Source organism: Setaria italica, chromosome IX, assembly GCF_000263155.2.
Source record: "Setaria italica strain Yugu1 chromosome IX, Setaria_italica_v2.0, whole genome shotgun sequence".
NCBI classification, from domain to species: domain Eukaryota; kingdom Viridiplantae; phylum Streptophyta; class Magnoliopsida; order Poales; family Poaceae; genus Setaria; species Setaria italica.
The window spans coordinates 46369558-46392403 of NC_028458.1; the positions used below are offsets into that span (position 1 = coordinate 46369558).

The 22846-nt window shown below is 50.4% G+C and overlaps 5 protein-coding genes across 5 annotated transcripts; 4 read left to right on the forward strand and 1 right to left on the reverse strand.

Annotated features, from left to right (window-relative positions):
- Positions 1 to 1159: 1159 nt before the first annotated feature.
- On the forward strand, positions 1160 to 2728 carry LOC101760694 (divinyl chlorophyllide a 8-vinyl-reductase, chloroplastic). Its single transcript, XM_004984326.3, has one exon. The coding sequence runs from the start codon at positions 1220 to 1222 to the stop codon at positions 2558 to 2560; it is 1341 nt and encodes a 446-aa protein (XP_004984383.1). The 5' UTR covers positions 1160 to 1219; the 3' UTR covers positions 2561 to 2728.
- A 268-nt stretch (positions 2729 to 2996) lies between these two features.
- On the reverse strand, positions 2997 to 6065 carry LOC101761095 (zinc finger protein CONSTANS-LIKE 13). Its single transcript, XM_004984328.4, has 4 exons — positions 5120 to 6065; positions 4793 to 5023; positions 3495 to 3787; positions 2997 to 3375 (listed from the first exon to the last, which is right to left on the reverse strand). The coding sequence occupies exons 1-4, from the start codon at positions 5732 to 5734 to the stop codon at positions 3282 to 3284; spliced, it is 1233 nt and encodes a 410-aa protein (XP_004984385.1). The 5' UTR covers positions 5735 to 6065; the 3' UTR covers positions 2997 to 3281.
- A 3471-nt stretch (positions 6066 to 9536) lies between these two features.
- LOC101762024 (probable nucleolar protein 5-2) lies at positions 9537 to 13499 on the forward strand. The gene is made up of 10 exons (XM_004984330.2): positions 9537 to 9668; positions 9761 to 9903; positions 10026 to 10067; positions 10742 to 10921; positions 10998 to 11162; positions 11392 to 11592; positions 11671 to 11970; positions 12217 to 12417; positions 12499 to 12633; positions 12894 to 13499. Exons 2-10 carry the CDS (start codon positions 9826 to 9828, stop codon positions 13296 to 13298), a joined length of 1707 nt encoding a protein of 568 aa, XP_004984387.1. The 5' UTR covers positions 9537 to 9668; positions 9761 to 9825; the 3' UTR covers positions 13299 to 13499.
- Positions 13500 to 19110: 5611 nt separating this feature from the next.
- On the forward strand, positions 19111 to 19767 carry LOC101782157. Its single transcript, XM_004986930.2, has one exon. The coding sequence runs from the start codon at positions 19111 to 19113 to the stop codon at positions 19765 to 19767; it is 657 nt and encodes a 218-aa protein (XP_004986987.2).
- Positions 19768 to 20016: 249 nt separating this feature from the next.
- On the forward strand, positions 20017 to 22846 carry LOC101782568. Its single transcript, XM_004986931.2, has 5 exons — positions 20017 to 20088; positions 20175 to 20909; positions 21491 to 22046; positions 22124 to 22236; positions 22322 to 22846. The coding sequence occupies exons 1-5, from the start codon at positions 20017 to 20019 to the stop codon at positions 22844 to 22846; spliced, it is 2001 nt and encodes a 666-aa protein (XP_004986988.2).

The following is a 22846-nucleotide window of genomic DNA, read 5'->3' on the forward strand; positions in this document are numbered from 1 at the left end:
ATATATTTAATTTTAATTTTAAAAAGAGAAAGGAAAATGTCGGGTTTGCGGCTTGTCAGCTGCACATGCGAATGAATGGTCAATGAATATGTGTTGATTAAAGCTAAAGCTATGTGCAAATTTAATTTTGTAATTTAACAGTCAATCTTCAGTGATCGCCACTATGAATGTTAAATGGTGAATTCGGCTATTGCAGATTTGTTATGTTCAGATGTTCAGATCAACATATAGGAAAAAAAAAATCCAGACGAGGCAAAACGAATTATTTTGGTAACTAAAGGATTTCCTCATGAAAAATGCTGAGAGAAAGTTTGGCCTCAGATTAGCATTTTGGCACATTAATCTTCGCCATCGGTAACCCGGGCAAGAGATTACCCGAAGCGCAAAATAGTTACCGAGGCTCATGCCATACGCTGTCATCACCGGCAAGTAGGCAACGCAAACTCCTATCGACTCTCTCTATCAGTAACCTGCACGAAAATCCTACCCAAAAACCTCCTTTTTTCCGGAAAAAAAAGCTAGAAAAAGATCGATCCAAAGCCAGATGAGTTCTTGCAAGAAACTACTAGCACAGGCGCACAACAATCTTTTGCGGATCATGCTAGGCTTTTATGGATTTCACGCAAGGAGAAGAAAACCAAAAGAAATCCAACCGCGCAAAAGATGGTTAGACGGAGAAACAAGAGACGGAAACGAAAAGGGAACGACTCCCCAGCGGATCGAAATGACAACAAGAAACTCTCAGACGAGGATCGGAAGAAAGCGGCCGCAGGCGAAGCCGCGGAAGAAACCTGCGGCGGCGGCGGGTTCGTTCGCGGAAGCTAGGGTTTCTTTCTTCTGGGGTGGGGCTTGCCGCTTTAAGCTTCTAGACGCTGGGCTCTATGGGCAAGGTTTTTGTGGTGGCTTGTGGCGCGATCGTAGGCCCATGGGCCATGGGTCGGGGAAGATTTCAATCACCCAGACACTAGTGGGCCCTGACAGGCCGTGTTCTGTGCTGGCGTTTTACGGCAGAATTTTCGGTCCATGGGCTGGTAAGGATTTGAGCCCAGCGTCAGTCACTGCCAAGTTTTCGCCTGCTTGTTTTTTCTTCTGCACTGTGCGCTGCTGCTGGTCGGAAAAGATCATGGACTGATCTGTGAATCTGTGATGTGATCCATCCATCCATCCACCATTTGCCTGCTCTCCTCGCCGTGTCCCAGGCCAGAATCACACCACAGGGATGTCCCCAACACCGCCACCGCCACACACGCTGCCCGGCTCCTCCCAATCAATCGGCCGCCGCCTCGTCCACGCCCGCGCTCCGGGCTCCAGCATTTCGACGAACACGTCCGCGGCCGCAGCCATGGCCGCGCTCCTCCTATCCTCCCGCCTCCCAACGACCACCAGCAGCAGCAGCACTACAGCGGCATCCACCCGCCCCGCTCCCCGCTTACTCTCCTTCCGCAAAACCTCCACCACCGCCGCCGCTCGCCGCCGCGGCCGGGGCCCGCTCCTCGCCTCCTCCGCGGCTGCGCCGGCCCCGGTGGCGCAGCCCTTCCGCGCGCTGCCGGCCTCCGAGACCACGGTCCTCGTCACGGGCGCCACGGGCTACATCGGCCGCTACGTGGTCCGGGAGCTCCTCCGCCGGGGCCACCGCGTGCTCGCCGTGGCGCGGGCCCGGAGCGGCATCCGCGGCCGCAACTCCCCCGAGGACGTCGTCGCGGACCTCGCCCCGGCCCAGGTCGTCTTCTCCGACGTCACCGACCCGGACGTCCTGCTCGCGGACCTCTCCGCGCACGGGCCCGTCCACGCCGCCGTCTGCTGCCTCGCCAGCCGTGGCGGCGGCGTGCAGGACTCGTGGCGCGTCGACTACCGCGCCACGCTGCACACGCTCCAGGCCGCGCGCGGGCTGGGGGCCGCCCACTTCGTGCTCCTCTCCGCCATCTGCGTCCAGAAGCCGCTCCTCGAGTTCCAGCGCGCCAAGCTCAAGTTCGAGGAGGAACTCGCCGCCGAGGCCGCGCGGGACCCCTCCTTCACCTACAGCATCGTGCGCCCCACGGCGTTCTTCAAGAGCCTCGGCGGCCAGGTCGACATCGTCAAGAACGGGCAGCCGTACGTCATGTTCGGCGACGGCAAGCTCTGCGCCTGCAAGCCCATCAGCGAGGAGGACCTCGCCGCGTTCATCGCCGACTGCATCTACGACGAGGACAATATCAACAAGGTGCTGCCCATTGGCGGGCCGGGGAAGGCGCTCACGCCGCTGGAGCAGGGGGAGATGCTGTTCCGGCTGGTCGGGCGCGAGCCCAAGTTCATCAAGGTGCCGATCCAGATTATGGACGCCGTCATCTGGGTGCTCGATGGATTGGCCAAGCTGTTCCCGGGGCTGGAGGACGCCGCCGAGTTCGGCAAGATTGGCAGGTACTATGCCTCGGAGAGCATGCTGTTGCTGGACCCGGAGACCGGGGAGTACAGCGACGAGAAGACGCCGAGCTATGGCAAGGACACGCTCGAGCAATTCTTCGAAAGAGTGTTACGGGAAGGGATGGCAGGGCAGGAGCTCGGCGAGCAAACAATCTTCTAGGCCTTCTCCATTGCCGGTTTCCGGGGAAGGAGCTTGTAAATTCTGGTTCGACAATGTAGAGAGGTGAGGTTTTTGACTTGCTGATGATGCAAACACAGCCTACTATTTGATTGTACCATAGTCAATGCATTGTCTAATTTGAAGGAAGAGAAATTTTGCTCCCTTAAATCTTTTCTGCGCACAGTATATGTTTTTGCCCATGGTTTCTAAACAGTAAACACTGAAAACAGAATTCGATCAGTGTTACGTTGTCCAAAGGAATCCACACGACAGGAAATGAATTATTCGTCTTAAAAGATTCCACCATTCCATGTTAAGATCTTTTCTTGAATCATCATATTAACATCTCTTCATTCTGAGTTGTTGCGATGTTAAATTGTGCATTGCTCCTCGGTGAAAGGAAGCTTTTGCATTTGTGGAAGTACAAATTGCTTGATAACAATACCAAAACAAACATAGCGATGCTATTCCTGTGTGCATAATATCTCCAGTATGACAAAATCAGAGTTCATAGGTGTAGGACTATTTACAGGAGATGGATCTCTCCTCGAAGAAGTGTAGCCACATGACGGCAATATACATACATAATTCGAACTGTATTTGAAGATATGAGCTATCAGCTATGGAACTGAAGGCAAACAAAATTCTGGCACATTTTTTGTATTATATTATCTTTGCTCCTAATCAGTTTCCTTTTTTTTTGTGCTGGAAGATGCTAGGTTTATGTCTGGTGTGCCTTTGCAAAACGCCCCTTGATCCTTTGCCTGCCATCAGCACGAACTTTGCGTGATTCATACCGAACCTGCCTGTCAAATCTGCAAGAGTTCCGTAGAAACAAAGTTAGTACATAATAAGATACACAAATCCAAACTGGTATCTACCAAGAAAACGTCAGGGAAAATAATCAGCATGGCATGACATATCCATATCTCACCTTCTTGTCTTCCTCTTCTCTTTATAGCGTGAGATGACTGAGTCCCGGTCAGGGCAGGGTACAACATCAAAGCCGGTTCTTTTGGGGGCTTGCAAAGGCGTGGCAAGGTTAGGATTACCCTGGTGGTTCTCCTCCATGCTGCTACCATTGCTCATGCTGGGGCAGATTTCCGACATGGGAACAAATGAAGACAAGCACGCTTCAGCTGAGCTGACAGGAACCTGATCATATGTGAGCTCGACCTTGCACGCATCATTTAGGACATGATAATCGCCGTTGTTCCAATTTCCATTCTGCAAGCCAGATAAAACCAACTTGTTAATTGATGTCCAAACAAGCGAGCATTATGTGCAAAACAATGAGTAATAAGAACAAGTGCAAAAGTAGTTTGTGTTTTCCAGAGTTCTTTGCTGTTGGACCACAGAATTAGATGATCTCTTCTTTTTCATGACCAACACTACAGCATGTAGCAGTACTACTTCCTGAACGAGGTATGGCGCTGTGGCAGTATCAGGTTCGGTAAAGAATCTTTTGATGGTATAGCCAGAAAAGAGAAAAAGGGAGCAGCAGAACCATACCAATATATCATTAGTCTTTATCCTGGCTATCAAAATCAAATTTGCGAGATTCTTAACTACAATGGCTTCTTTCTGACTACAATAGTTGTGTTAGGTTCTTAACAGTACGAACTTCAGAATATATCCTTCTTCAAGATAGCTATGACTCAATGGAAAGTGTGCATATGATGCAGAATATGTATTATATTGTTTCTGCCATTCAAAAAGCAAATGCTTCAGACCCTAACTTGCCTTGAAATAAGTTTTCGATTGAATTGTTTACTATTTTTTTATCCACTGAGAAGAAATAACATATTTTGTGAACAACTGGATTTTTCATAGAACATAACTGCTGACTTCATCCATAGTTTGTGAATAGCATGGGTAATTAGTCATCACATATATTCTTGACTACAGTGACTTCATTACTCATAAGAGATGTACGCTGAAATTATGACACTTGTGCACTTTCAGAATATATTCCTCATCGAGATATGTAGGACTTAATGGAGAGCACGTTTTAAGCATATATGATGTCGAATATGTCATCTACGGATTCTGCGATTCAAATGCAAATGTGTCTAGGTATATGTTTTGGAATGATGTTGTTGCTCAGTGCCTTGCCAGTGGGTGAACAAGTGCAGTGAAGTATCCTGAGTTCCTGACTACATCCGTAGTTTGTAAAAAACAGGGGGTGATCACTCATAACTCATAGTAGAGATTCTAGTCCACGGATCAAACCTCGTAACCAGGAGTAGGCATGGTTGCAACCTCATGGCTGTTCTCTGCTCCAAAATTGCCATGGCCAGTGGTATACTGTGGTGGTGGTGCCCAAGAAGGGAACTGAACTCCAGCTTGCTCTGCCTCCTCATGACCTGCTGCTGCCTGCACCCCTCCGTCTGACTCTGCAAGCTCACCCAGCTGCCGGAGGATCTCCTCGTTCATCTTTTCGTCCGTGCAGATGCTCCGGTTCTTGTGCAGAGAATAACCAATCGAGAGTTCGGATGAGATAAATATAAGCAGGATTAGACAAAATCCAATTTCTTTCAGTAACGGTGAGGGCAGTACCTTGGGAGATGATGGCGTGAGGAGAGGCTGGAAGCCATGGCAGGGAGTGGTGGGCACGATCAGATCCTCCAAGCTGAGCACCTGCGGCTCCTCCCAGATGTTCCACCAGCCACCGTCCTCGGCGGCCGGCTTGTCGAAGAGGGGCACCCCGAGGAGCGCGGCGAGCTCGGTCGCCGGGGGGCAACCCGAGTAGGGCTGCACCGCGCAGCGGTCTTGGAGCGCCGGCTCGCCGCCGCCGTCCCGGTGCCTCCCGAAGTCGCAGTTGGAGCAGAGGAAGGCGGCGGAGGCGGCGTGGCGGAAGACGGCCGCGGCGGCGCGGCAGTCGGCGCAGAGCGGGGCGCGGGCGTGGCGGGAGCAGACCCCGTTGGCGCCGTGCACGTGGCGGTCGCACGGCAGGCAGAGCCTGGCGGCGTCGGCGCGGCAGTAGACCGCCGCCGCCGCGACGCCGCAGTAGTCGCAGCTCGCCGCATCCGCGCCGGCGCCGGCGCCGGCCTCCGCCTCGCCGGGCGCGGCTTTCTTGGCCTCCTCCTCTTCCCCCTCCTCCCCTGGCCGCCGCTCCAGTTCTTGGTCCCGCTCCGAACCCACCACCTGCTTCCTCTGGTCTTCCTCACCCATCCCGCCGGTAGCTGGACTCGCGACGGCAATCGGCAAGCGCCGCCGCTCACTGGATCGCGGGACTGAGCTGAGAGCAAGAGGATGAGACGCAGTCCGTCCGCAGGTAGAGACGGGCCCCGTTTCGCTTCCCCCGACCGGCTTTGCTTGGGGGATAAGAAGGAGGACTGGACTGGAGCGAGAACCGTGAGCGCTGTAAATGCGGGAAAGGGATGGATGGGGAAAGTGAAGGCGCCGAGGCGACGACGACGACGGGGCGGAGCGGAGCGGAGACCTGTGCAGGCTGTGCTGCTGTTGTGCACTGCTGCTTGTCTGCTCGGCGACTCCCCGCGAAGGCGCGAAGCGCCCTGCGGGCCGTCGGCGCTGGACAGGTGTCCCGTGATCTCGTCGGTTCCATTGTCACCGCACCGGGTGTACGTGACCGGCGAGGAGTGACCCACTCGTGAGGCGTCTTTGCCGCGAGGGGAGGCACCTAACCTACGCGGGGGGTGGGGCCAGTCCGCCAGTTGGCCGGTCGGGGGAGGAGCGATGGCAGCGACGGCGAGGGGTGGTCGCTTTCGGAGGAGACGGGGGGTGTTGCAATGCGTTTGCCCGGGAGGGGGGAGGGAGAGGGATGGGATGGGAGGCGAGGACAAAAGGCGCGGAGCAGCAGCTTCGCCATGGTTCGACAGGGACGGGACGGGGGGAGAGGCCGAGAGGGGGAGGTGCACCTGTCCGGCGAGAAGATCTGGGCGGGAGATGCGGCCGTTGGTGGGGATGGGACGGCTCGGGACCAGGAACCTGCGGAAGCGAGTCCGGTGACGTGTCGGGGGTGGCGTGACGTCAGCAGTGATGCTTTGCCTTCCCCTCCTTTCCTTCCCTTTCCTTCCATTCCCGTATTCCCGTGGGCCTTGGCCAAGGGTAAGGCCGCGCTGAGTTTACACACAGCTGAACCGGATCAAAAACCTAAACAAAAGTAAAGGACATAAATGTCACTTAGGGGTGTTTGATCTTTAGGTCGGACTAAAATTAAAATTGATGCCACGTCGAATATTCGGAGGCTAATTAGGAGCACTAAATATGAGCTAATTATAAAACTAATTATACAGATGGAGGCTAATTCACAAGATGAATCTATTAAGCCTAATTAAACCATCATTAGCACATATTTACAGTAGCATCACATTGTCAAATCATGGATTAATTAGGCTTAATAGATTCATCTCACGAATTAGCTTCTATCTGTGCAATTGATTTTATAATTAGTCTATGTTTAATATTTCTAATTATTATCTAAACATTCGATGTGACAGAAATTTTAGAAGTGACTAAAGAAACAAACACCCCTCTAGGTTCACGAACTCCAAAAGTCATTTTTGGATTAATAAACTTGTCAAGTCGTTCATCATATGTGACCTTGGGAGAGGACTGCTTGGCGGTCTCAAACCCACCCTGGAGTTGGAGGGTCATAGGGAGGACGGAGCGCCTGCATCGGTGACGGATGTGGCGAAGGTGAAGTAGATGAAGAACTTCGTGCTGCCACCATCAACGTGGTCGATGAAATGACAGAGGGAGAGGGGGGCAAATGAGAGGGATGAGAGGGATGAGAGAGAAGATGTCCAGCCAGCGTGCCATGTCAGCACTAGATGTCCATGTGGAGGGTTATGGACCTGTGGTGAACGACTTAACAAGTTTATGGACAAAAAATGCACTTTCGGAGTTCATAGACGTAAGTGACACTTCCTTACATATTGATGGACCTGTCGAGGATAGATGCCCAGCACACGCAAGGAAGGAAGAATACGGACTTCTACTAAGATTTTTCTGTAATCATACTAGGATTCATACCATGTAAACCTACTAGGACTCTTCTTGTAAAATCCCGCCCTTTGAGTATATAAAGAAGGGCAGGGTACCTGGAGCGGCAGCTTAGACCAGCAGAGCTCAGAACCATCATCAATAGCCAACAATCAGGCTACACAACACTCAAACGCAGAGCGCAATATACAACACCCGAAACAGGACGTAGGGTACTACGCTACTCTGGCGGCCGAACCTGTATAAATCAATGTCTTGTATCCTCGCTTCTACCTTCAAGTTTCAGGTCTGATGATTCCCCACCAACCAATTTATTACTTCGAGATACTCCTCCTTAGGTTGCCGGGTATAAAACACCGATAAGACCTTCGGAGCATTTTACTCAATAGCTATTACTGTGTTTTTTATAACTTGTTCGAGCTCGAGTATATAGTAAACCTGAGTCAAGCTGGGGGCTGTGCCGAAGCTTAGCAATCAAGTTGTTCGTCTAATCTTGTGTAGCGAGCTTTACTCGAGTCCAACTCGAGCAATATGTTCACGTATTTTAATCGTGCAGTACTACTAGGTAATGTGGTTATTGAAATCAGGAAGAATAGTCAACCTGGCCGAGCGAAAACTTGAGGTTCAGTCAAGCTCTTCCCTTAGCTGTAAGCTTCAATCTAGTACAAGGCTCTGTTGGGCTTAAAGCCAACAAAGTGACCATAACTGGTGTCCCCGGTTTGAGAAAAAAAAATGTATAAAGGCATGATTAGCAATACAACCATCCAGGTTGTACAAAATTTGGTTACGCACCTTACTACCCACTCGATGTGACTTAGGGGGTGTTTGATACAAGTAGTTTAGGAGGGTCACATCGGATGTTCGGACGCTAATTAGGAGGATTAAACATGAGCTAATTATAAAACTAACTGCAGAACCCTATACTAATTCGCGAGACGAATCTATTAAGCCTAATTAATCCATCATTAGCAAATGATTACTGTAGCACCACATTGTCAAATCATGGACTAATTAAGCTTAATAGATTCATCTCGCGAATTAAACTCCATCTGTGCAATTAGTTTTGTAATTAGACTATATTTAATACTCCTAATTAGTATCCAAACATCCGATGTGACAGCTCCTAAACTAAGGGTGTTTCGGTGTTTGGATCCCCGGCTAAACTTTAGCCCCTGTCACATCAAATGTTTAGACACTAATTAACTAATTACAAAACCAATTTCACAACTCCTAGGTTAAATCGCGAGATGAATCTACTAAGCCTAATTAGTCCATAATTTGACAATATGGTGCTACAGTAAACATTCGGTAATGGTGGATTAATTAGGTTTAATAGATTCGTCTCGCGATTTAGCCTAGGGGTTTTGCAATTAGTTTTATAATTAGCTCATATTTAGTTCTCCTAATTAGCATCCGAATATCCGACGTGACACGCACTAAACTTTAGTTTCAAGATCAAACACCCCTTAATACGAATGTCTACTCTTTTTTAATGATACCTTGGTACGCTGACGGAGTGTGTGCGGTGATTTTGACACCTCAAAATCAGTCGTACTAGTATTTTCTAGACATTTAAATTGGTATGGTTGAGAATAGTTAACTAGTTATATTACTCTCATTTTAATATTGATGATTAACCCTGCCCTTATAAACACCTACAAATACACGTAAATGTTAATTTTAGTATTTTACCATAATAATTACTTAGTTACTTCTAATCGTAAATTAACAAGGGTTTTTTTACTCTGATTTGAAAATTGAATGCACGGAAGTTGTAATTCTTTTATACCACACAAGTTATTGCTGATATATATTTTTTTAAATCTGATGAGTTGTTGCAATGAAAAAAGTTGACAGAAAAACAGTGTCTCGTTAAACTCCAAGTCTCCAACCAAGACCCAAACCCCCAGACAACCCATCCAACGGCCGAGCACCCCTGCCCCGCTGAACCAACGGCGCGATGGGACACCGCGCCCCTTCCTCCTCCCCAGTATAAATTTCTCCAACTGCAAGCCCTAGCGCTAAAACCCTTGCGGCGGCTACCTCCCTTTTCCCCACCCCGCCCCCTCTCGTCTCGCCGGCCGCCGCCGCAGGCGAAACCCCTCTTGTCCCCGCCCTCTCCACCACCGAATCTCCACAGGTTCGACGGATTCTGGCGTCTCAGCAGCCCGATTGGGTTCACGCATGCTTTCCTCGATCTGATTTGGTTCGGTGGGCGTGCGTTTGATGCAGGTTACGGGAGGGGTATTTGGTTTGTATCAGCTGAGATAGTCGCAGGTTACTGATTCTAGGAGGATATGTTGGTGCTATTCGAGACCCCCGCGGGGTTCGCCCTCTTCAAGGTGCTCGACGAGGGGAAGCTCGACAAGGTCGAGGTGAGCGGTTGCTGCTGCCGCTGCTTCAATTTCTAAGTCTACTTTTGATTGGGTTTCCTTAATTTGGTCTGCTCCGCGCTTGATTATTCTAACAGTACTATGTCTTCTATTTATGCTTGTAGGATCTATGGAAGGAGTTCACAACATCCGACTCGGCGAGAAGGGTTAGTGATTCTATTGTTAACCTTCAAAGTGCAAACGAGTTTTCCTTTTATTAAGGCACATTATGACATTGTGCCCTTGTGTTTTTGAAGTAATGATCTCAATGTAACTCTTTTACCCTGGCGGAACACTGGATTTCGCCATTACAAATATGGGTAGCTAGCTGAATACGTTCCAGAATGTGTTTTTTTTTTGTAAGCTACTCCCTCTGTTCTAAAATACATGTAGTTCCGACAGGAGGATTTTGCCTGGAGTTAGTTCAGTTGTTTTGTCGGAATCGACAAGTTATTGAGACTAGAGGTAGTGTTTTGAACATATCAACTTTAAGCCGCAAAGTGCCTAGAGAATACCCTTATTCCTGCACTTCTTTTTCTCTCAAGGAACATGTTATATGCACATAATGGGTCAAGGTGGTAATAATGCATATCACCTCTAACAGACTCCCCATAAGATTGTTTTGTCTGTGCATGTACCAACATAATACTGGGTTTTTTTTCAAATGCAAAATACTTAATCAACTTTTATGGTATTTATGATATTGTCTACCGTTTTTTCTTAAAAATGCAAAATACTTATTCAGCTTTTATGGTATTTATGATATTGTCTCCCGTTATATTCTTTGTGTTTATACATCCAGTTTTCTTTTTCTGACTAGTAGTTATGAACTTCTGTGTAGGTGGTTGAGCTTAAGGCTTTCAACAAGTTTGAGAACACATCTGACGCTCTGTCTGCTGCGACCCTGATTATTGATGGCAAGCCTAGCAAGGGTCTGCGCAAGTTCTTGCAGAAGCACTGTGAGGGTGAAACATTAGCTGTTGCTGATTCCAAGCTTGGAAATGCTATAAAGGAAAAGCTGGTCGGTGGTGTTCCTCGGTTTTTAATTTGTTTGTAGAATGACTGGCCCTCCTTACAGTATTGTTGCGCTCATGCAGAAAATTGACTGCCTTCACAATAGTGCTGTGATGGAGCTGATGAGAGGGCTGAGAAATCAGCTCACTGAGCTTATAACTGGGCTGGGTGCACAAGAACTTGGTCCGATGAGCCTGGGACTGTCCCACAGCCTGTCTAGGTATAAGCTGAAGTTCAGTCCCGAGAAGGTGAGTCCGATATGTGCTCACTTTCTGGCTTTTTTTATTGCCCCATCACTTGCTGCTTCACATGAACATGGATACTGTATCCGTGTGTTTTACTCTTTTGTTGCCCTTTGGTGCTATATCTTTGCAACATTCATAACATCTTTTGTGTTGGCTAGTTACGGTTGTTGTTTGTGAATTACCCATTTGGAATCGTGTAAGTGAGATGACCACCATTGTTTTTGTTCCACAGGTTGATACCATGATCATTCAGGCCATTGGCTTATTGGATGATCTTGACAAAGAGCTTAACACTTATGCTATGAGGGTTCGTGAATGGTATGGTTGGCACTTTCCTGAGCTCACTAAAATAGTCACAGATAACATACAGTATGCAAAAGTTGTGAAGATGATGGGCGACAGAGCTAATGCAGTCAACCTTGATTTCTCTGAGGTAAATGAGTGGACATTTCTCAATGTTATTTACATGCCTATGAAGCAAACTGCTTAGTAATAGCTCTGTTGTTCACAGATACTGTCAGATGAAGAGGTGGAAGCACAGATAAAGGAGGCGGCAGTAATATCCATGGGAACAGAAGTTAGCGACCTTGACTTGTTAAATATCAGAGAGCTATGTGATCAAGTGTTGGCTCTTTCTGAGTACAGAGCCCAGCTGTTTGACTATTTAAAAAGCAGGATGAACACTATTGCTCCCAATCTGACCGCACTGGTGGGTGAATTAGTTGGTGCTCGCCTTATTGCGCACGGTGGCAGTTTGGTAAATTTAGCCAAGCAGCCTGGTAGCACAATCCAGATACTCGGTGCAGAGAAGGTGCGTACTATTTGTGGATGATTTCGAAAACGGTTTTTCATTCGTTGTTCTTTTTCTGTCTGTGATCCTGCTCTTCTAAATGTGCGTCGACAGCGTATATCAGTAAGACACACGAAATTGTGCCCTCTTTTTTTGATATCCTAATTCGTAGTGACATCAATCGGTGGCATGAATGAGATTATTTCTTTTTGTTGTCTGCTAGAATTGGTTTCTCTACTAAGCAACTGAAAATTGTATTCTGTCCAGGCTTTATTCAGAGCTCTAAAGACGAAGCATGCTACACCTAAGTACGGCCTCATCTACCATGCATCCTTAATTGGCAAGGCATCTCAAAAGCACAAGGGAAAGATCTCTCGTTCTCTTGCTGCGAAAACTGCTCTTGCCATACGGTGTGATGCCCTTGGTGATGGTGAGGACAACTCCATTGGCACTGAGAGTCGACTCAAGGTATCTGCACTGTCGAAAACAATTTTAGTTTTTATAATACAAACAATAGATTGTCTTCTGACATAAGTGAGAATTGAACAGCTTGAGACACGGCTTCAAGTTCTGGAGAACAAAGAATTTGGGAAATCTGCTGGTTCCACAAAGGGAAAGCCTAAGATAGAAGTGTATGAAAAGGACCGGAAGAAGGGAGCTGGGGCTTTAATTACTCCTGCTAAGGTAAGCTTTGTCATGGTTCTGTTTCCTTGAAAAATATGATAAGAAACCTTTTATTTAACGGACAGTTGCTTACTCTTCACTGCCATCTTGGTCAATACAATGGACTGTTCTAGTACTGGATTGCTTTATTGTTAGCGAAAAAGATCCCATTGGTGTATCCTTACGTGAACACCTTTTTTGTTGCCATTGTTTTTTTTTTTGGGGGGGGGGGTGTTTGAGTTCTAAAAGTCATTTTGACTGATGTTTTGCTTTTGTTTTAGACATACAACCCTGCCACTGATGTCGTACTAGGACAATCCACTGAAGAAACACCAAAGAAGTCAGAATTGGCTTCAAAGAAGAGGAAACATCATGAGGCGGAGGCTGCACAGACAACAGAGCCTGCAGCGGAAGCAATCCAGGAGGATGGTGATCAGGAGAGGAAGAAAAAGAAGAAGAAGGACAAGGAAACCGAGGCGACTCCAGTGGCTGCTGCTGATGGTGAGAAGAAAAAGAAAAAGAAGTCCAAGGAGAGCGAGGAGCCTGCTGTGGCTGCCGCCGAAGGCGAGAAGAAGAAGAAAAAGAAGAAATCTGATGTGGATGGTGAGGATGTTGTACTGCAAACTGCAGAGTCTGGTAAGAAAGACAAGAAGAAAAAGAAGAAGAAGCACGCTGATGATGAGTGAGGCATTCACCGGAGAAGGGAGAGCCAAGGTGCCCAAGGTTGGGACTTGCTGTTCTGTAAAATGGATATTACAGGCTAGTAACCATGTTGAGATTTAGTTTTTTTTTTGGAACCCCGGTTTTCAAGTACTAGCTCGATCTGGACGATCGATGAAATTTAAATTTTGGTGCCGCTGTCTCAAATTACCATGATTGTTTATGAATCCAGATTGGTAACTAAGGTAGCTGAGAGATCCTTGAGTTTGTACGATAGTTTGCGCACCTCATCAGATTGAGATTGTACGATAGTTTGCGCGCCCCATCAGATTTGCGTTGGTAGTTTGCTGGAGGGACGCGGGTTTCTATTGCCTGACAACCGGCATCCCTGGAACTCTGGAAGGCTGTAACAGTTTGAAGTATTGTTCGCAGCAACAGCCTTGGTCAGTTGGTCTACAGCTGCTTGGCAACAGTTATCATGTTTAGCATGTGTTGTGCTAGAAGCGCAACACTGGTAGGAAACCTCCTACATGGTGTCCGAGATAATGTACCTAAACTCCAACTTGTGGTCGATTCGAATCAACAAAGAATCAACCAAAGAAAAGTTGGAAACTACCATGCATACCACTTACACCATTATAATCCCGGCCATTGCTGAGGAGCAGAGCATCAGTTGGTGAATAATTCCTCAATGTACCCAGTTCAGCAGGGTGCCTTTTTCTGGTGAAGCACAGCGGCAGTTGGTCCGAAAAGGTTGCATCAGCTGTTGCTGTCCAAGAGCTGGTGACACCAACAAACGAACAGGAAGATAGATGCTCGTGGTTCGCCTGTGACCTGCTCGGAAGTCTCTCGGGTAGGACTTCTCCAGTTCTCCTGTGGCCTAATTCCATAGATGTGGCTTCCTGGGAAGTCTCTCCGGTAGGACTTCTCTAGTTCTGTTTACATGACAGGGAACTGATCAGGGGGTAGGCACTGTCATGAAATGGTCTCTTGACTCAATTAGTTCTAGTTATTAATCTTCGGAGTGGAAGAAGGACGGATACTCTCGAATGATAGACAATTGCTCTAGTGAATAACTCAAAAAATAGAAGAACATTAGATGGTAAAGGAAAGATCAATATATGTTCAAGGAAAAGTTTAAAGTGTCCTCAATGACTGCAACTTCTATTATTAGCCTAGTGGTTAGAGCACATGAGTAGCAGTAAGTTTAGATTCAACTCCCTATGGAGCAAATCAAAGGGTCTGATTTTTTTTTTAAAAAAAGGCTCCATCGCTGAGCAAACTACCTTCATTTGATGGCGCAAGTAGGGCTGCCTAGGTGGGTAGAACGGTGGTTCTTTGATCACCAAGTCCCCACCTGGACCTATGTCGTCGGCGACCTAGCCACTAATAGTCTCAATGCTACCTTCTATTATCATCGGGTTGCCCGACTTGCTCAAGCATTACTCACGTGGAACAAACACCTCCCCTTGGTGGCTGTATTTCCTCGGTAGTCTAGTTTTTTCGAGTATGCATGTGCTTCTTTGATTGGAATATCCTACATTCTAAGTTCCCTCTTGTCCACACCACTGGCGCACCTTACTGCTCACATCTTCGGTAGTTCTTTGGTCGCCAAGCCGACATAGCCCTATGTCATCATTGATCCTAGCTACTAGTGGTCTCCCAACCTTCGTGGATGATGATGCTACGTGCTATCACCATTAGGTTGGCCAACTCACTTAGAGGATGTTTGGGTACGAGGTGCTAAACTTTAGGAGGGTCACATTGGATGTTCGGATGCTAATCAGGAGGACTAAACATGAGTTAATTATAAAACTAACTGCAGAACCCCTATACTAATTCGCGAGACGAATCTATTAAGCCTAATTAATCCATCATTAGCACATGGTTACTGTAGCAGCACATTGTCAAATCATGGACTAATTAGACTTAATAGATTCGTCTCGCGAATTAGACTCCATCTATGCAATTAGTTTTGTAATTAGACTATATTTAATACTCCTAATTAGTATCAAACATCCGATGTGACAGGTACTAAAGTTTAGGGGTGTATCACACCCTTAAGCATTTCTCTTGCGCCACTGTTTTTATTATCCAACTCTAAAAGAGGTTCGAAGATGGCAATAATGAAGATAGAATGTAGAAATAATAAAATTTTGATTATTTTGTTTCATAAGAAAGTGAAAAATTATATACTCAAAACAAATGATCAAGAGCTTAGCTACGATCGTTTTCATGTCCTTTCCCTATGCCTTTTATTAATGGGGTTTTCTCTTATTTCTTCTTTACCTTTTACCTTTTAGTACTTGAATTCTGAGTGACTGGTTCCTGTACCAGGGGTACCCTCAGCAAATGGGCTTAGGACGATCAGGCACCAAAAGGCTAAATGCCCAACAGTTGGAAGCATCCTGGAAACGGCTCAGACGATATTGCGGCCCACCACCCGACCTCCCTTGGTCGGAAGCCAAGAGCCATCACTCGCCGGCTTAGCCAGCTCGGGGGCGGGGCCCGCAAGGGGCCCATAGCGCCTCACCTACTCCTTGACTCAGGAAGAACTACACCGTACGAGAGGCATTAAATGCGGGCGTGACCCTCCGGACCACCCCACGCAGGAGACATGACCGAACGAAGGGAGCCGGCCTTTAACCAGGAGGTCCGAGGGTAAGGCTACACCCTTCGGACCACCCAGGACGGCCTGCAGGACGAGGCCATGTGCGGCCGTACGCGCCCACATGCCCCGTCATCATCTTCGCTGTCAAGGAGACCCGTCAAGATCAAGGTCATGCCACCGCGCCAGACCCAGTATGATCCCGCAGGCGAGGTGGGACCCAGCGACAGACATCACGGTGAGGAGCGGCCCTAAGCGCACTAAAGAGGTCGGGAAAAGCCAGGACGAGCGGCACACCCCGTCCAGCCACTAATCAAGGTTCGCCCATTCATCAGCAGTACAGACGACAGCAACAGTTCCTGTCTCGTTCACCGCATGGAGTTGGCGGACGGGACGGGAGCACGCCACAGAGCAGGCTGGGCCGTGCATAAGTAGCCCATGCTGCATAGGAGCCATTGTACAAGACATGCGAGACCCTCGACCAGCCAAGGGGATAGGACAGGGAAGCCTCTTGGTGCAAGGAAAACCTGACCACGCAGCAACCCTCGACCTCTGAGGTCAGGACCCCCTCCATTTCTCAACGTTGTTACCCGATCCCTAGCCTATATAAAGGGAACCGGGCCTCCATTCACTATCTCTCGAATTCAACACATACACCCACACATCGCACAAATGCTTGCTTGCAAGCACCCTGTTGTAAGTCCAGTGCACTTGATCTAAGGAACATGACTCCTGCCGAAACTAGACATATGGATCTTCCCGAACCAGTATAACTCCTTATCTCTTGTGTGCTAGTCATCGGAAGTGAGGAGAGCGCGGCGTATAATCAGTAGTCGACGGAACGAAACACCGACAGTTGGAGCGCCCAGTAGGGGTAGTCGCACATCCCTTGCTAGCTTTTGATGGCCTCCTTCAGTCGCAGCGCTGGGGGTGGCACCGCCCCGGGCGACACCATTCGTTTCGGGAGCCTCGAGTTTGCTGTCAATACTGTGTCGAGTTGCAGCTCGTCTCCAATTTTCTTCCGACCCAGGCATTCCATTTTAGAAGCCTATACTTCGTCGTCGACCAGCTATGTCACCTACACCTCCTCGAGGAGGGGTTCCTTATCCAGCCTGAGCTGGAGGGGGTGCCACCAAGTGGCGCCTCCACCGCATTGCCCATCAATGGCGACACCTTAGCGCGTCAGATCGATGTACACCTCGGGGCGGACCTCGAGCCCAAGGCCTGCCAGTGCACCTTCTATGCACTACCCAACATCTTCACCTAACTCTCGGGGGAGGCCCCCCCGGAGAGTGAGTTCTGGGACCCTATGGTTCAGCTACTGTATGGTCTCCGGGACACAGCCTAGCTCTTCCAGATGGACCTTGAGCACAGGCTCTGCCCTAACCCCACAAACAACACGATCATGGGTGCGGCGGAGTACGCGCCGACGTCCTTCCACGACCTCATGGAGATCCACTCCAGGAGCAGCTCCTCATCGGAGGTGGACCTCATCCACCATGATAACATGTTGAGGAAGTGCTTCATGGTGGAGCTCGCTGAGCATACCCCTTCTGACAGGCAGCATGCGCAGCCGATCCAGCGCACGCCGGAGGAGAGCGAGGTGTACCTTTGCAAAAAAGTGGAACGCCTTGCCGCCGAAGCAGCGGAGCTCGACAGCAAGCACACCCAGCTGGAGCACGAGCGCGTCAAGCTCGGCAAGCAGCATGGAGAACAGGAGGCCGGAGCGGCCTGCGACCGTTCCCGTCATGTGCATGAGCAAATTATGCATGACGAAGACGGAGTCCACCGCTTCGTTCATGCCAGCCAAAACATAGCCGCCACGGCAATGATTCTGCGCTCAATCCCTGAGCTGCAGGACCCCGAGAGCTTGCACATCCATTGCGAGCTTAAGGGTTTGCTCGAGACCGCGGCGGTCCAGCAAGCGGAGAGCTCCCTCCAATGGAGACAATAAGCTAGAAGCAGCCACCGAGCATGTAGCGTGGGTGGCCTGTAGGGTTCCCATGTGCCCATCGCACCCGTAGGTGCCCAGTAGGAAGCTGGCCAACCCGCGGCAGGGGCGTTAGCACCACGACGCCCTGCGGCCTCGACGCACGCCGCACGATCCAGGCACGGCGCCGCGAATGCGTGGAGTCCGACAGATAGTGTCATCACAACAGCGACGACCACCGCGACCGATACTACGAGCGCTCCTGCTATCCGACCCTGGATGACCCGAGCCCGAAGGCGTTTGGGAGGAGGATACACTCCATGCCCTTCCTTGAGCGCTTCCATGCCCCGACCAACATCAGCAAGTACGCTGGGGACACAAACCCCAGCGTCTGGCTGGAGGATTACTGGCTCGCCTGCTAAGCCGATGGCGCCAACGATGATGACTTCATCATCAAGTACCTGTTGATCTACCTCACAATTCGGCTCGGGCTTGGCTCAAATATCTCTAGCCGGACTGCATCCACAGCTGGTCCGACCTCCGCCGGATTTTCATCGGCAACTTCAAGGGTACGTACAACAGACCCGGCAACTCTTGGGACCTCAAGAGCTGCAAGCAGAAGCAGGGGGAAAAGCTCTGCGAATACATCTACTATTTCTCCCGGTAATGCAACGAGCTACCCGACGTGGTTTAGGCCGACATGATCGGGGCATTTATCTTGGGGACCACCAGCGAGACCCTCGTCCACAAGCTCGGGTGCGCCAAGCCCCGCTCCAGCAAGGAGCTGCTGGACGTCGCCACCAACCACGCCTTTGAAGAGGAGGTGGTGGTCGGATCTTATATAAGGGGAAGGGTGCCATCAGGCATGATGGCGAGGGAGGAGGTGGCCCCTCCTGCCATGACGACAAGAAAAAGAAGAACAAGGAGCGCCACGAGGGTAAGCTCGTGACAACCACCGACCACCCCGGCAAGTAGCAGAAGGGGGGAAGCCTACCCCCGACCATTTTGAGAATATGCTTGAGGGATCGTGCCCGAACCATGGCTACCTTGTGAAGCACCTCTACAAGGACTGCGACCTCATGAAGCGCTACCTGAGGGGCGACCTCAAGGTCGGCGCTAAGGGGAAGCATCCACCTGATGTCGACGTCAACGCCGGGGAGGAGGAAACCTCATGATCTTCAGTGGCTTGGACTTCTTCGGGAGTTGCAAGAGGAAGAACATGGCTAGGCAAGTATTAAGTGCTGATCCCGTCGTCCCGACCTTCCTTAAGTGGTCGGATATAGCGATTATCTTTGACAGGATGGATTACCCCGACCACATAGGGGTGCTCGGGAGGCTTCCTCTCTTGGTGGCCCCGATCATCACCAATTCTTGCTTGTCCAAGGTCCTCATGGACGGGGGCTCCATCCTCAACATCATGTACATAGCCATCCTAGACGAGATGAAGATCCCGAGGTCGGAGCTCCAACCAACTGGGGCACCCTTCCACAGGGTCATCCTGGGGAAGCAGGCGGTTCCGCTAGGGCGGATTGACATGCCCGTCACATTTAGCACCCGCGCCAACTTATGCACTGAGATCCTCACCTTTGAAGTGGTCAACTTCGAAGGGTCCTACCACGCGATCTTCGGAAGGCCATGCTACGTCAAGTTTATGGTGACCCCGAACTACACCTACCTCAAGCTCAAAATTCCCAAGCCCCACGGCGTGATCACGATCAGCGCCAACCACGAGTTCACACTCCTTTGCGATGTGAAGAACTGTAAGCTAGCGACGCATACCATCCGCTCCCTCGAGTTCTTCGAGATCCAGCAAATCACGCAAGAGGTCGCCTCGGACTCCAACAAGGCTTCGACCTTGGGAGCCTTCAAGCCTACGGAGGACGCCAAGGTGATCCAGTTTGACCCAGAGGACTCCAACAAGGTGGTGTGGATCAGCACCGCGCTGTCTACCAAATAGGAAGACAAGCTTGTCGACTTCCGTCACGAAAATTGGGACATCTTCGCATGGAAGCCCTCTGACATGCCGGGTATCCTGAGGAAAGTCGTTGAGCACACCCTTGACATTAGGCCAGACGCCTGACCCGTGAAGCAGCGCCTGCGCCGCTTCGACAACGAGAAGCGGAAGGCTATTGGCAAAGAGATCGCTTGGCTCTTAACAGCTGGGTTTATCAAAGAGGTCTTCCACCTTGAGTAGCTGGCCAACCCCATGCTAGTGAAGAAGAATGGCTCATGGTGCATGTATGTGGACTACACAAGCCTAAACAAGGTGTGCCCCAAGGTACCATACTTATTGCCTCGCATCAACCAGGTGGTCGACTCGACTACTGGGTGTGAGGTCCTTTGCTTCCTCGACGCATACTCAAGCTACCACCAGATCGTGATGAAGGAATCACACCAGCTGACGACCTCTTTCATCACTCCGTTTGGCGTGTACTTTTATGTCACGATGCTGTCGGGCTCAAGAACACGGGCTCCACGTACCATAGGTGCATAAACCACTGCCTCGACCACCTGGTCAGGGATATAGTGGAGGTCTACATTGATGACATCATCGTCAAATCCCGCAAGACTGAGCAGCTCATCACCAACCTAAGAGACACATTTGAGTGCCTCCGCCACTACAACATCAAACTCAACCTGGAGAAATGTGCCTTCGAGGTGCCCAAGGGCAAGCTCTTGGGCTTCATCGTTTCCGAGCGTGGCATCGAGGCTAACCCGGAGAAGATCACCACCATCAGAAACTTGGGGCCGATCACCAATCTCAAGGGCACTCAGAAGCTAATAGGATGCCTGGCCTCCTTGAGTCGCTTCATGCAGCGGCTCGGAGAGCGTGGCATGCCTCTATACAAGCTCTTGAAGAAATTCGTCCAGTTCCACTGGAACAAAGAGGCGCAAGAGGCCTTCACCAAGCTCCAAGCCTCTTTTGCCTCACCTCCGACCTTGGTCTCGCCGACCCTAGAAGAGCCCCTGCTGCTCTACATTGCCGCGACCACACAAGTGGTCAGCGCGACGCTCATCGTGGAGCGCGAGGAGCCTGAGCACGCCCTCAATGTGCAGAGGTCGGTATACTTCATCCGCGAAGTACTATCCTACATGAAGGTACACTACCCTCAAATCCAAAAGATGATTTCCTCCACCTTGATTTCGAAGCAGAAACTCCTCCACTACTTTGAGAGACACCCGATCATGGTGGTAACGTCGGCACCACTCGGGGGAATCATCCAGATTCGTGACGCCTCTGGTCGCATAGCCAAATGGGCAATAGAGCTCATGAGCTACCAGATCAGCTATGTGCCAAGGAATGCGATCAAGTCGCAGGTCCTTGCCAACTTCATCGCAGAATGGACAAAGACCTAGACCCTACCATCCCCGACCAGTCATGAGTACTGGGCGATGTACTTTGATGGGTCGATCATGGTGGGAAGCGTAGGGGCTCGTGCTGTGCTCACCTCCCCAAAGGGCGATCGCCTCGAGTATGCGATCTGCCTCCACTTCCCTGCCACTAACAACATGGTGGAATACGAGGCCCTCATCCGATCCACGGCCTCAAGATCGCCTCCGAGCTAGACACTCGCTGCATCTACATCAGGGGTGACTCGGAGCTGGTCGTCGACCAGGCCATGAAAGAAGCCTTGTGTCGCAATTAGAAGATGATCACCTACTACAACGAGGTGTGAAAGCTTGATGAGAAGTTCGACGACCTCAAGCTTCACCATGTCCTCAGCCATGATAACCTCACCACCGATTTCTTAGCGAAGCTCGTGTCGAACCGCGAGCATGCCCCGCTAGGAGTCTTCGACAATGATGCCCACGAGCTGTTGATCAAGCTCGCCAAGGCACCCACCCCTGCGCTCGATGCAAGCCACCCCGAGCCGGCAGCGGAGCTAGCCGCAGGGGCCAAGATGGGTGCCCCCAACCTCAAGGTCGTGGCGCTTGAGCCAAGCTGGACCATGCCCTTCCTCAACTACCTATTGCGGGACACCCTCCCCACCGACGCCAATAAGGCGCGCCGCCTCGTGAGACACATGAAGGCCTCTATGGTCGACTGGGAGGAGCTCTACAAGTGTAGCCCATCAGGTATCCTCCAAAAGTCCATTCCCACTGACCAGGGGCGGGAGCTACTTCTGAAGAAACATGTCGGCATCTGCGGCTACCACGCGGCCCCGAGTTCCGATAAGGCTTCTACTGGCCCATGGTGGTGGCAGACGCCCAGCAGATCATTTGCTCCTGCGAAGGGTGCCAATACTACATGCGGCAGACGCACGTGCCGGCTCAAGAGCTGCAGACCATCCTGATCATATGGCCCTTTGCAGTGTGGGGCCTTGACCTGATCGGGCCCTTCAAAAGAGTGCCTGGGGACTACACCCACCTCCTCATAGCGGCAGACAAATTCACCAAATGGATCAAGGTGAAGCCCATCACCAAGGTCACATCGGCAACCACGGTTGCGTTCTTCCTCAACATCATCTACAGCGGGCCCGAACTCCATCATCACTGACAACGACACGCAGTTCATGAGAAGGAAATTCCTGCGCTTCTACGATGAATACCACATCAGGGTCGACTTGGCCTTAGTGTCCTACCCACGCACCAACGGGCAGGTCAAGCGGACTAATGGCATGGTCTTGCAAGGCCTCAAGCCTCGCATCTTCGATGGGCTCAAGAAGTTCGCGGGGCGGTGGACACGTGAGGTACCCGCAGTGCTCTGGAGCCTAAGGATGACCCCAAATAGGTCCACGGGTTTCACACCCTTCTTTGTGGTATACGGTGCGGAGGCTGCCCTCCCCACCAACCTCGACTACGGGGCGCCACGTGTCAAAGCGTACGATGAGTCAAGGTCGGAGGAGGCCCGCCAGGATGCGCTTGACCAGCTCGACGAGACGCGAGATGTGGTGCTCCTCCAATCTGCCAAGTACCAACAAGCCCTCCGACGCTACCACAGCATGAACGTACGAGGCTGTGCCTTCCAGGTCATAGAGCTGGTCCTCCGAAGGGTCCAGACATCCCATGGCAAGCACAAGCTCACGCCACCATAG